At 57.8% G+C, this 12,862-nt stretch overlaps 1 protein-coding gene across 1 annotated transcript in view; it reads right to left on the bottom strand.

The window, feature by feature from the left end:
• The window catches only part of CSPG5 (chondroitin sulfate proteoglycan 5), a 37,656-nt gene extending 25,513 nt beyond the window's left edge, over positions 1 to 12,143 (bottom strand). Inside the window, exons 1-2 of the mRNA XM_026652098.1 lie at positions 12,057 to 12,143; positions 8,819 to 10,484 (exon numbers count right to left, since the gene is read on the bottom strand). Coding sequence (XP_026507883.1) covers positions 8,819 to 10,329 — 1,511 coding nt within the window. The 5' untranslated portion in view covers positions 10,330 to 10,484; positions 12,057 to 12,143. The remainder of the gene's footprint in view (positions 1 to 8,818; positions 10,485 to 12,056) is intronic.
• Positions 12,144 to 12,862: the final 719 nt, after the last annotated feature.

Below are 12,862 nucleotides of genomic sequence, written 5' to 3'. Positions count from 1 at the left end.
TCATTCCCTCTGAAGCATCTAGCACTGTCCACTGTCAGAAGACTAGATGGACCTTTGGTCTGACCCAGGATGGCTGTTCTTATGTTCTTAAGTCCCATTGACTTCAATGGGGCTACTCGTGGACTAAGTCCGAATCCAGTCATCTGCATGTGAACTGGTGGGACTATTGAAATGGATACGTTCATGAACGGGACCCTATGACTAGGTGTCCTGTGAAAACAAATGATTGGACTCAGAGACCCAGGAGATCCCGTCTAGTCCTATGCTCCTAAACAAATTACCACCCCGGCATGCACATACACACCCACTTTTTGATCACAACAGGGAAGGCCCCTGATAATGACGACATACTATAGGATCCTACAGTAATAGTCCTAGGCTCTGCGTGACCCTCCCTGCAAGCTGCAGTGCCTGGGACCAGGCCTGTAGGATCCGAGAGCATCGTTCTAGAGGAGAGAAGCCGCTCCGGTACATGACCCTCCAGGTCGGTTCCGCTATGGGCCTGCATATGGGCCTCCATCCCCTATGGAGACTGGCCTTGGTCACTCCGTTTCTCCCCTTCGCTCTCACCTGGAACTGGAATCAGTTTGGCTCCTCTGCGTAGGCGAAACAAACCCCTCTGCACGGGCCCCGGGGCTCATCCTGCTCATCTGCCGCTTGAGCCCGTGGGGCAGGCTACGAGATCAAGTGTGTTCTATTATCGGCCTCAACGCTGTGTTTCACGAGGTGCAGCTTTTCTGTGAATTACTGCACTGATGCTCGGAACAGTGATGGCAATTATATAAGTAAACAGCCAGGTTTGGGAACACAATGCAGTGGCTTTGGAGTTTGAGGTAGCAGGAGTTGCTTCTACCTGCAGTTATAACATGACACTAACCTGGGCTGAAAAAATGAGTTGCCCAGCCAGGGTTGCCACAGATAGGGCTGGGCTATGCTGCGGGCACAGCCTGTGGCTGGAGCCCAGGCAACATCCTCCCGCATTACGTGTCTCCCCACACACGTCAAACATCTCCCTGGGGCTGTTGGGAGATCAGCTCTGCTGTGCCCCCTGCTTGTACGCCCCAGGTCACACTGCGGCAAACCTCCTCCCGCTCAGCCGCACGGGGACCAATCAGACTCGCCTCTGATCTAGTGCTGGGGGGCGGGGGAAGCTTTCCCCGGCAGGGACGCCCCTGCCGCTCCCCAGGCACATCTGTCCAGGTCCTCATCTGGCTACACATCGGTGTAGCATCCAAGACCCTCATGCTCGTTAGTGGATTTTCTCCTCGCTGCCCCCCGGGAGGGAGGGGAGCATCATCCCCACTTCACAGGGAGCTGAGGTCCAGGGCGGAGGAAGTGACACAGGGAGTCTCTGGCTGAATCAGGAATCGAACCCTGGCTCCTGAGGCCCCTTCTGGCATCCAATCCACTAGGCCGTCCTTCCGCCTCGGAGAGCGCTGTGCTGGATGAGGGCATGCCCGACCTCTGCTCGAGGCCCACCCCTGATAAATCACAACCCCCTAAGGCACAGGCTGCATGTCCAGTCAGGCAGTGACCCAGCACATCAGCCCAGGACGGGGTCCAACCATGTCCAGTCAGGGCAGTGACCCAGCATGTCAGCCCAGGACGGGGTCCAATCAGCCCAGGACGGGGTCCAATCATGTTCACCCAGGGCAGCGACCCAACACGTAAGCCCAGGACGGGGTCCAATCAGCCCAGGACAGGGTCCAAACACGTCCACTCAGGGCAGCGACCCAACATGTCAGCCTGGGATGGGGTCCAATAATGTTCGCCCAGGGCAGTGACCCAGCACGTCTGCCTGGGACAGGGTCCAATTATGTCCACACAGGGCAGCAACCCAGCACATCAGCTCGGGACGGGCCAATCATATCCGTCCAGGGCAGTGACCCAGCACTTCAGCCCGGTACAGGGTCCAATCACGTCTGCCCAGGGAGTCACCCAACACACGCTCCAGTCACCTCTACCCAGGGGTCCACTCACATTCACCAAATAAGATTCCATTCTCTTTGTCTCTAAATTCATATACAATGGGGCCTCTCACGTCTGCACACAGGGCACATGTACATTGTGTGCATCATACGATGCACGCTTGTCCTCCCCTTGTGCACCAGGTACATGCTGTACATTACACACGTGTCCTCCTCCCAGTGCACATGGGGTACGTGCCATTTGTACATGTGGCCTTCCCTTGTGCACATGGGGTACATACTGACTGTTACAATTTTTTTTTTTTTTTTTTTTTTTTTTTTAAACACACATGGCCTCCCCCTTAGCACATGGGACATATGCCATATGTTACATATGCGGCTTTGTACATGGCATACATTACACATCCCCTGTGCACACGGAGTACACGGCATACATTACATCAGGGGTCAACAACCTGCGGCATGCGTGCTAAAGGCGGCACGCGAGCTGATTTTTAGTGGCACTCTGCTGCCAGCCGGGGTCCCAACCACCGGCCCCACTCAGCCCGCTGCCGGCCTGGATGGACAGAACCCCGGGCTGGCAGCGGGCTGAGCGGGGCCGGCGGCCTGGACCCCGGCTGGCAGGGGCCAGCGGACGGAACCCCAGACCGCAGCGGGCTGACCAGCTCAACCCGCTGTCTGTCGCCTCCACTGCTGGTCTGGGGTTCCGTCCGCTGGCCCCTGCCAGCTGGGGTCCCTGCCGCCTGCCCCGCTCAACCCGCTGCCAGTCTGGGGTTCCGTCCGCCGGCCCCTGTAAATGTAAAATGTATGACTGGCACGCAAAACCTTAAATTACAGTAAATAAATGAAGACTTGGCACCCCACTTCTCAAGGGTTGCCGCCCCCTGCCTTACACACATGGCCTCTCCCTGTGCACATGGGATACATGGCGTATATTACATGCATGGCCTCCTCCTGTGCACACAGGGAATATGGCAGTGGCCCATCAACGGCCAGCCCTGGCTTTCCTGCAGCACAATCTGCCAGTGCCGATTAGAGACACGGGAGCATCGCAGTGCGCGTCTCAGCAGAGCGGCACTGACCTAATTCCTGCCCCGCTAAGCCCAGGCAGCGCTGTGGGGGCAGGGAGGGATGGGGAAATCCTTCCCCCTCGCCATCCTCGCCCCGCCGGCACTCAGGACCTGGCCTGCCCTCTCGATGACTAAGGGCACCCAGGCAGCAATAGAACCACACGGGGCTGGGCCAGGATCCACGCTCCTGGAGGGCTGCTGTGGGAGCGGCAAAGGGAGCAGAGGAGCTCTGGGGCTTAGCACTCGCCAGCTCCTTCCCGGCGTCCAGCTCAGTCCCCAAGCGAGCGTCGTCCCTGGGGCCTGAGCGGGGAGCAGGAGAGGGGCGGAAAAGGCCAGTCGCCAGCAGGCGTCTCCTTCCATTGCTGCTCCTTCTGGCTGATGCGGCCTGACGGGGGAGAGGGGCCTTCTGCCCCATCCCCTGCCATATACTGCAACTCCCCAGAGGGATGGGACTGCAGAGGCCATGGAGAAGCCAAGACAGGGTGGGGGACGGGGAGAAGGAGCCCCCTGGAGCCGGCTAGCAGAGCTGGGTGGATATCAGCGGCCGTGGGGTCGGGGGAAGAGGGAGTCGTGTGGTTATCAGATGCGAGGGGACCCGGAGCAGTCACACACCCTGCTCTGAGAGGCCAGGAGCTGTCTACAGGTAGCGTGCCACCCCGAACAGCCCCGCTGCCTCCGGCACCACCGCTCGCTGACCAGCCCCACCAAGCCACAGGCTGGCGGAGCTCCAGCGGCTCACCTGGAGAGATTCCTGCCCGCACGGATCACGGTCAGTGACTCCGGAACGCCAGGAGCCAAGCAGGGAAGGGAAAGGAAATTCCCCCCAGCCAGGTGCCGCAGAACATCAGCAACGGGCGCGCCAGGAAAACACCGATTGTTATACTGCTACTGACTGCAGATAATAGCCGAGCCCCTTCAAATCAGACCTTGAAAGAGGCCCTGAGACGGGGAAGGGGGAGAAAGGAAAGGCAGAGGGCAAGAGACAGAAAGGGAGGGGAAAGTGATAGAGACAGAGGGAGTTAAATGAGTGCTGTTAAGGATTATTATTGACAGCTTTTGCCCTAGATCTGTGGTGCTAATACAAAAACGACCGATAGAGTGGGAGGGGCTGGACAGACGGATGGACAGACAGACCGATAGGGTTTACATGGCACAATACAAATTCCTCCTGGGTACTCCCTAAGCCCGGACAGACACCCAATTTCCCCTGCGCTCAAGCACATCCTCTAAGCACCTGCTGCTGCGGCAGGCCCATGGTAGCTGCTGTAACTAACCCGCTTCTGAAGGCAGAAATCGGCCTGGCCGTAAGCAAAATGCCCAAAGGGGTAGAGAGCAGGCGGCAGCGGGCTGTGATACTGTTCATGAGGTCGGGATGTGGCTGCGCCCCTCATGGGTCCTGGGTCACCCCAACCTTATGGCTTGGAGGCTTTATCACCCCCACCACCACTCAAAGACACCTCCATATTTTCTCCCAGGATTATGACTACAGATGATCTGCTACATCTAGAGTCACCAGGGGCCAGCGTGCTCCGACCCAGCATGGCAGTGCAGAGAGCCCAATGCAAACACCATGTGAACGCAGGCTCCCCATTCCTGGGGGAGAGAGAGAGGGGCTCAGGGTGGTCCAATAGGGGATTTCTCTGGGGTGCCCACCATTGGACGTCTCACGAGAACTCAGAACTAAGCAATGAACACCCTTGCTGGGCAGAGGCAGCCAGGGGACCTCCGTCTCGCCCACCGGCCAGAGCACATGCAGTCCCTGTCCTAAGAGTTTAGACCCAGCAGGATCTGACCCGCCCCGCTCAGCCTCTCTGCAGGACAGGTGGGAAGAGAGAGTTTCCCAGGTAAGCAGGTCCCACACAGTCCACTCGAAAGTCAAGATGGGCACAAAGATGAGCTCCAGGTCTGAGCTCCCCCAGGGCTCAGGGAGGGTCTAGGTCCAGAGTTTAGAGACAAAAGCCAGCCTTGCAGATGGAGCCATGACTGAGCTAGTGGCCGGCCCGCAACCAGAGCCTGGGTGCTGGGTGCTGGGTGGGGGGCCACCCACTTCAGCAGGATGGCAGCTGAATTGTACTCTGGCTCCGCTGTCCAGGTGGCTCACAAGGGCAGTCCTGGGGTAGACAGGTAATCCTATTCATATAACTAGGAGTCAATAAGGGGCGACAGGAATCAAAGAGAAATAAGAATCAGCTCACACCCAGCTGTGGAGGAGCCTCTACAGGGGAGCGGGAGAAGCCCCATCACTCGAGTCCTTTCAGACAGGACAGGACACAACATGGGAGAAGAGACTGGTGGGAATGGTCCTGTATCGGCTCCAGGGAGCTGGGCTGGATGGTCTATTAATTGGGATTTTCCCACCAGCTATAACTGTACCATCCACTCTGCAACCTGGGCACAGCACGCCGCAGCGCATCTCCTCAGCGGCACGGGCTCCTGCGAGCACATCACACCCAGGCTAGGCTAGGCAAGTGGGGCAGGGGGGCGGGTTTGGGGGAACATCGGTCCACCTTCTATGGGGAGAGGGGGCTGCATAGCTTGGAGGCCTCCCCAATCTCTTGGGGGACAGGCTGTCTAGAGTAGTCAGGAGAGGCTTAAACTAATAACAAAAGGGGAGGGGAAGAAGAGGGAAGATCTGGGCACTCAGCACAAAATCAAGATGTTGAGAACAAAATTAATCAAGGAGCAAAAGGAGACGAAATTCCTGAATTGCCTATACACCAATGCTAGGAGCCTGCTTAACAGACACACAGAATTGGAATTGCTCATTTATGAGCATGAATTCGATCCAGCTGGTATCACTGAAACCTGGTGGGATGAGTCACATGACGGGAATGTTAAAATCAATGGTTAGACCCAATTTTGGAAGGATCGAGTGGACAAAAGGGGAGGCGGAGTGGCACTCTGTGTGAAAAATGGCATTACCTGTTTCCAAGTCGCTGACAACGAGGAAGAAAATGATCTTGAATGTTTATGGATCTACATCCTAACAACTCACGCTCAAGGTGGGGTATTAGTGTCCGCTACAGACCATCAAATCCCAGCGGGGAACAGGATGACCGGATCTGTAAACACCTGTCTATAATGTCTAAAAAGCTGCGTGATCAAGGGGGACTTCAATTTGAGGGCAATAGGCTGTTTTGAGTGCAAAACATCCTTGGAATGTCTTAATATTATAGATGACAATTCCCTAACTCAAAAAGTGTTGTGTCCAACACAGGGCAATTCGATATTAGACCTCATCTTGACAGATAAAGAGGAACAGATCACAGAACTAAAAATTCATGGTGGCTTACGTACAAGTGATCACAACTTGATCACATTTATAATGCGCAAACAGAATAAAGTCCAAACCAGTGACATATACACATGTGGGGCTTCAAAAGGGCCAATGTCACAACTCCGAAAACAATCATGAGCCAAATCAGCTGAGAGGAAGAATGTAATCAGCAAAATGTGAACGATAATTGGGAATGGTTCGAGAACACTTTACTAGATGCTCAAAAAGCCACAAGCCCACAACAGAGGACGAAGGCTGTACTGGCTAAAAGGCCGAGCTGACATAGAGGAAAAGTGGAGGCAGTTTTTAAATCAAGACTGGAGGGTTTTCTAAAGATCTGCTCTAGGAATTATTCGGGGGGAGTTCGCTGGCCGGTAGCATACAGGAGGTCAGACTCGGTGATCACAGTGGTCCCTTTTGGCCTTGGAATGTATGAATCTATGAACCCGTCCTCCACACACCACGCTGGCTCCCCACACAACCTCCCAGCCTAGATCAAGGTCCCAATCCTTATCTTCTAAGAGCTCCCTGGCCTGGGCCCAGCATATCTAAAAGAGCCTAAAGCGCTGGGATTTTGGGCCACGCTCGACAGCTCTGCTCCTCAGGCACCAAACAGGCACAGATCATCTGTGTGAGAGACAGAGCTCGCGCCAGGGCTGGGCCGAGCGTGTGGACCAACTAAGGGCCACCACAAACCTCTCCCCAGCGAGGCAGGCAACCAGTCGCCCTGCTCCGACCAGTCCTTCTCTATATAAACACAGAGCAGTGTGAACACCACCCTGCCAAAACACTCCACGGCGCACACAATTCTCTGCTGCGGGAGAGGATGAGAGAGAGCAAACCACACAGGACAGAGGTTGCTCATGTCGCTGACGGCGCCACCGGAAAGAGCTCAGAGGCCATGGTGCTGAACGCGGAATAAGGAAGAGAAGAGAAGACACCTGTGACTTCCCGCAAAGGAAGCCCCTATCTGACACCGCCAGTGAGCTGGGACAGCAGCCCTGCTAACTCATGACCCCCCCGGACAACCCGCTCCATGCAGAGCCCAATAGAAATGGAACACAAGAGCACGTCCACTGGGCTGTTCTATCATCTAACCTCCCCTCCCGCTGGGAGCAGAACGATGCTAGCTGCTGCCCTGGGAGGGGCCTGTAATGGCAGCTCCCAGCGCATTCCTCACCATGCACGAGGCAGTACACAGCGCTTCATTGCATTACACACATGAGACGGGAGGCACGGTGCATTCAGGAAGAATGAATCAAATGCAAAAACTCCCTGGAAATTAAATAACCTCTCATGTCTACAAAACTGCCTAGCGTCATCTGCAACTTCGTTCCTGCAGGTCCCGTCCTCCCCCCTTCCCCCCCGGGACCACTGCACCTCAGAGGCCATCCACACCCCTGCCCTCCCCTCCTCTCACTGCAGTGATTGCATCTCCCTTCTCTTTGCCCCCTCTACCCCAATCTCCACACTCCAGCGTCCAAGGGTCAAAACTTCCATCACAATGGGAACATATCAATATATGCAGGCAGTGGGGTTCAGATCTCACAATGGAGTTACTCCAGATTTACACGCGAGTGCTGAGGGGAAGGATGGCCCAGTGATTAGGACCCTTGTCTAGGACTTGAGAAACTGGCGTTCTATTCCCTGCTCTGACACAGATTTCCAGTGTCTCCTTGGACAAGTCACTTAACCACTCTGTGTCTCAGTTTCCCATCTGTACCATGGGGGTAACAGCACTGCCCTACCTCGCAGGGGGGTTGTGAGACTGGGAGATGTTCAGGCAGGCTGGCAATGGCTACCTTAGGTAGGGAGCAGAAGCAGACTCAAGCATGCTCAGATAACAGCAGCAATTCAAACCTTTCATATATTTTCTCCCATCAAATGCCACCTGCCTCTCTATGCCATGGTCTCTACGTTCCTCAGAGAGAATATTAACTGGAGGGAGCCATGCTGATCCCAAGCAGGCCTCATTTTTGCTGGGGCCTCTTCCCTCTCTCAACTTTTGATCAACCAGCTCAAGCCACCCAACGCGATCTACCTCTCTGAGAACGCAGGAGGGTGACGGCAACCGGCGGGAGCTTGCTTCAGGGGGAAACGCTCGCTATAATTTAATAAACCGGAGCTTTGAATACTTAAGTTATAGGAGGGCGAATACTGCCCATGCAGCCTCCCAGTTTGGCCCAGCATGTCTTGAACTATGTCCCGTATTTTGGTCCAAAATCTAGAGAATTGGAGACACTAATCTCTTCTCCTCTGCACACTGGAACAGCCTCTTCCTGCCTCCCTTCAAATCTCAGCTGAAAACACTTCCATTCTCCCCTGAGCATGGCCTGTTAAACCCCGCCCCCCTCCCCGATCATAACCTGACTGCACGACCTGCCGCTGCACCGCCTGATTCTGGGAGGTATTCGGGGGACGCGGTTTGCATGGGAGACCCTCCCCAGGGAATATAGTTGCATGGCAAGTTTCGGACCTCCCGCCACACTAGCGAAAGGGGACTGGCCCAGACACCTCCTCGCAGCCCAGGGGTGGGTGCTTACCTGCAGAAAGCGCCCAGGCCCTCCACGAGGTAGCACTGGCCCCCGTTGTGGCAGTAGCTGGGGAAGATGTCACACACGGACTTGCAGGAGTTGTTATGCCTGACGTAGCCACTCCTGCACTCGGTCCCGTTCTCGCCCCCGGGTCCCGCCGCCACGGCCGACTGGCTCAGGTCCTGGCTGGTCTCCGCCGGGCGAGGTCTGGAGGTGGCGCCACCCCCAGAGACGATGAAGGTCTGCAGCGGGGGGATGACATAGCGGCGGCTGGTGGGCTCGGCCTCCTGCCCCGTAGTCTGGATCTTGGGCGTGACCGGGATAGGCAGCTTGGAGTTGTTCTCATCCTCCAGGTCCGTGGCCAGCCCACCACCCCCGTCCTCCTCCTCTTCCTCCTCGTCCAGCTCGTCATCTTCACCATCCTCATCCCCGTCCGTGTAGAAGGAGGTGGTGGGGTAGAAGTCTGACTCGTCGAAGGGTGTGAAGTCGTCGTAGAGCTCGTGAATGGCCCAGGACGTCGTCTTGTCATCCAGTTTCCTCTTGGGGGCGTCTGCTCCTCCGGGGCCCCTGGCAGGGAAACCCTCCAGGCCCCCACCCCTGCCTTGGCTCTCCCCACCAAAGAGGTCGTAGTAGTCGATGTCAATGATCTCGGAGACCGACTGAGCTGAGGGAGGCTCGGGGGTCTTGAGAGCGTCGACAGGGGGCGTGACGGTCAACTGGGGCCCCGGGGGCACTTCGGTATTGAGCCAGGTTAGATCGGTGTAGCCTAGAGCCCCCTGGGCCGGGGAGCTGCTGGACGATGCCAGCCACAGCTCCAGGGGCTCCTCCTTCTGGGCAGAGTCCTGTGCCAGCCCTCTGCTGCTCTGCGTCTGGGTGCCCAGCTCAGGGGCATGGCCATCCGGGGTGGGGGGCTGCAGCACCACTTCCCTGAAGGCCTCCAGCAGCAGGTCCATCTCGGCTGAGTCAGAGCTGAGGCCTGGTCCTGCCGACGGGCTGGCTGCGCCCGCCATCTCTGTGGGGACCCGGTAGGTGGGCGGGGTGAACGTGAGCTCCACGAAAGCTCCCGGGTTCCACACGCCGCCCGGAGAGGCTCTGGCAGGCTGGTCTCCGCTCCCGGCCTCCTCCTGGCTCTCGGGGACAGGGGCCGTGCTCTCCGGCGCTCCCTTTGTGTCACTTAATGCCAAAACAATGGCCTCTCCGTTCACAGGCCAAGCCACACTAGTCACGGCTGACGAGGCTTCCATGGCCCCCTCATTGTCCTTAGCCAACAAAGGCTTCGGGGGCCAGGCCCTCTGGCTGTCAACCCCCCCGGGGCATCCCAAACAGAGCGACGATTCATTGTTCTCCTCGCTAATCCCGCCGGGATAATACCGTACAGAGATCCCTGCTCCAGGAAGGCCGCTGACTTGGTCCGCGGAAGCTGCAGCAGCTGTGCCTACGCCTTCTGCTGCCAGCCCTGGGAGATCAGCAGGGGTCTTTCTCCAGAATTCCTTCACTCTGGCTGCCTCCGAGGGCGCCATTGTGTAGCTATTTTCCCCTGCCCCAGTGACATTTCTCAGGAGCTCTCCGCTCTTGGGGTCCTGTTCCCTTCCACTGTCCGGGGGTGACGGGGGGACCTCCCAGCCAGCCCCCGGCGCATCCGTGGTGTTCTGGCGCGCTGGGTGCCTTTTGGACGCTAGAGGGTAAATTACACAGGAAAGAAAAAGCGTCAGGCAGTGCTTTAAAGCCGGGTCTGCAAATCACAAGGAGGAACATGCCGCTGTATGCGTGTGTGTTTGTGCTCTGCATGTACATCGCAAATAAAACCAGCACCTCTGCATGCCCAAAGGGCACCCCCGGCCCACCAGCCACCCGGGCAAATGTTCATGGCATCATTTTGAAACAAATCATTGTTTTCATAACAACAGACACCCCGGTAAAAATAGTGTCTGCATTTGCTAAATTAAGCCCTCGTCTGTGCTCAATCTCTCTCCTACACTCACTCTCCCACTCACACACGCTCTCTCTCTCTTTGATTCATGGTTCCCCCCACACATTTCAAGCGTAGTAAAGCAGCATCAGCTGCAGGGAATAAAACGGGAAAGTTTGTTCCCAATTCCATCCCCTCCCCACTCTGGCTTCATTTTTCCATTCCTGCCTGGGCGTTCCCCCCAGTCTAACCCCAAATCCCTGCCCATCTCCCTATAACCCTGCTGAAGTGGAGATCCCCTCTCTGCACAGGCAGCCAATAGGAACTGGGGGAATGGGTGTACGTTGGTGGGGTTACCCCGGCATGTGAACCTTTGCAGGTGAAAGCAGGCAGCAGTCTAATCTCTGCCCCCCCCCCCCCGTTATCTATTCTGTGGTCATCATAGGGACCATTCACGCCTTTCATGCAGCTACTACTGAAAAATACACAATTATAATGGTGTTCCTCACTCCGTTTTCACTGGGGGGAGGGGACAGAAGGGACTTTCTTCTTATTTCCCAAGGCTGAAGGCCCCTGCAACTGAATGGCACTGGGTCTCGGAGACGTGAACTGTATCACAGATTCTAAAGCCAGAAGGGACCATTGTGATCATCTAGCCCCCCGCAACATAGCGCCGGCCAGAGAACTTCCCCCAAATCATTCCTAGAGCCCATCTTCTAGGAAAAAACATCCCGCCCTGGGTGATGGAGGCTCCACCACGACCCAGGGGAAATGGCTCCGCTGGGCTGGGGCTCTGATTGGGTGTCTTGCTGCGCTTAACAAGAAAAAATATATCCTTCCAAAATAAACCAGGACCCCGATTCTCTTTTGGGGGTGGAGGAGAAGGTAAGAGGGGCTTCAGGACATAAATGCGTCCCAGTACAGACCCAATTTCCCTCTGCTGCATCCCCCACCCCCCATCCTACAGGTCACACATGCAACATGGCCGAGAGGGGGGACCCCCACCTTCTTCCCCCTCCCCCCACACATGCCCCATGGCCGATCAGGGGGACCCCCACATTCTTCCCACACACACAATATGGCCGAGGGGGGAGGGACCCCCCATCATGGCCAGGGAGGAAGGGGGATGACCCCCCCACATTCTCCCCCCTTTTTACAGTTCAAAACATCGATGTTTGCAATCTCGTCTCCAATTCTGGGGGCTCCCCCCCCGGCCTGGCGGACCCCCCCAGCTCGGCGTGGCTGTGCGGCAGCCCTGCACGGAGCGAGGATGAGGACGGGGAAGGCAGGGGGGGATCCCCGCGAATTGAAACGCACCCCTCCCCCGCGGGTACCTACCGGGAGCAGCCCCCGGGCCGGCCGCGAGGATCAGGGCGAGGGTCAGCAGCAGGGCAGGGCTCCGGCAGGGACCCCCGGCGGCACCGGCAGCGCTGCCCATTGTGGCATTGGCGAAATCACCCCCCCTGCGCCCCCCCGGCTCGCCGCTTCTCCTCCGCCCACCCCGACGGCGCCGCGCTCAGCCCCCGACGCGCAGCAGCCGCATGGCCCGGCCGGCGGTGGGCTCCCCGCCTTGCCCTGCTCCGCTCCAGCGCCCGCCTGCACTGGCGGAGCCCGGCCCGCTGCACCGCCCTGGGCTCCCGGCGCCCGCACGCAAATGCTGACGCCGGCCGGGCGGCTGCTGCCCTGGGAGGGGGAGAGAGGCGGGGGGGGGGGTGCGGCCAGCGCGGCCCCTGCCTCCCCCTTCCCCGCCCTGATCAATGCGGGCTGCAGCCCCCCCGGGCTCCGGCTGCCCCAGCCCCGCTCCGTCTGTCTGTCTGTCTGTCCGCCTGGGAGTGGGCAGCTCTGCCCAGAGACACCCCGCCGGGACCGGACCGGACCGGAAAGCTGCAGGCACGGGGCGATGCCCAGATGCCCGGGCCGGGCTAGCCCTGCCTGCGGGCGAATCGGACCCCAGAGAGAACAAGGCAGGGGCACAAGCCCCGGGAGACAGAGCGGGGGGTGCTGGCTGGAAGGGGTTTCCATCGTACACCGCGGTCACCGTTTGGTTCAATGGCTCTCGGCCCCCCCCACTAGAGACATTGTTCCAGCGCCCCTGCACCGAGATTAGATGGATGGATGGATGCAGGGGTGTATGGGGGGGGGGG

The sequence above is a fragment of the Terrapene carolina genome, unplaced genomic scaffold (genome assembly GCF_002925995.2).
Source record: "Terrapene carolina triunguis isolate 2854851 unplaced genomic scaffold, T_m_triunguis-2.0 Scaffold111, whole genome shotgun sequence".
Classification (NCBI taxonomy): Eukaryota; Metazoa; Chordata; order Testudines; family Emydidae; genus Terrapene; species Terrapene triunguis.
Note: the sequence above shows the minus strand (reverse complement) of the source record. Positions and strands in the feature narration are given on the sequence as shown.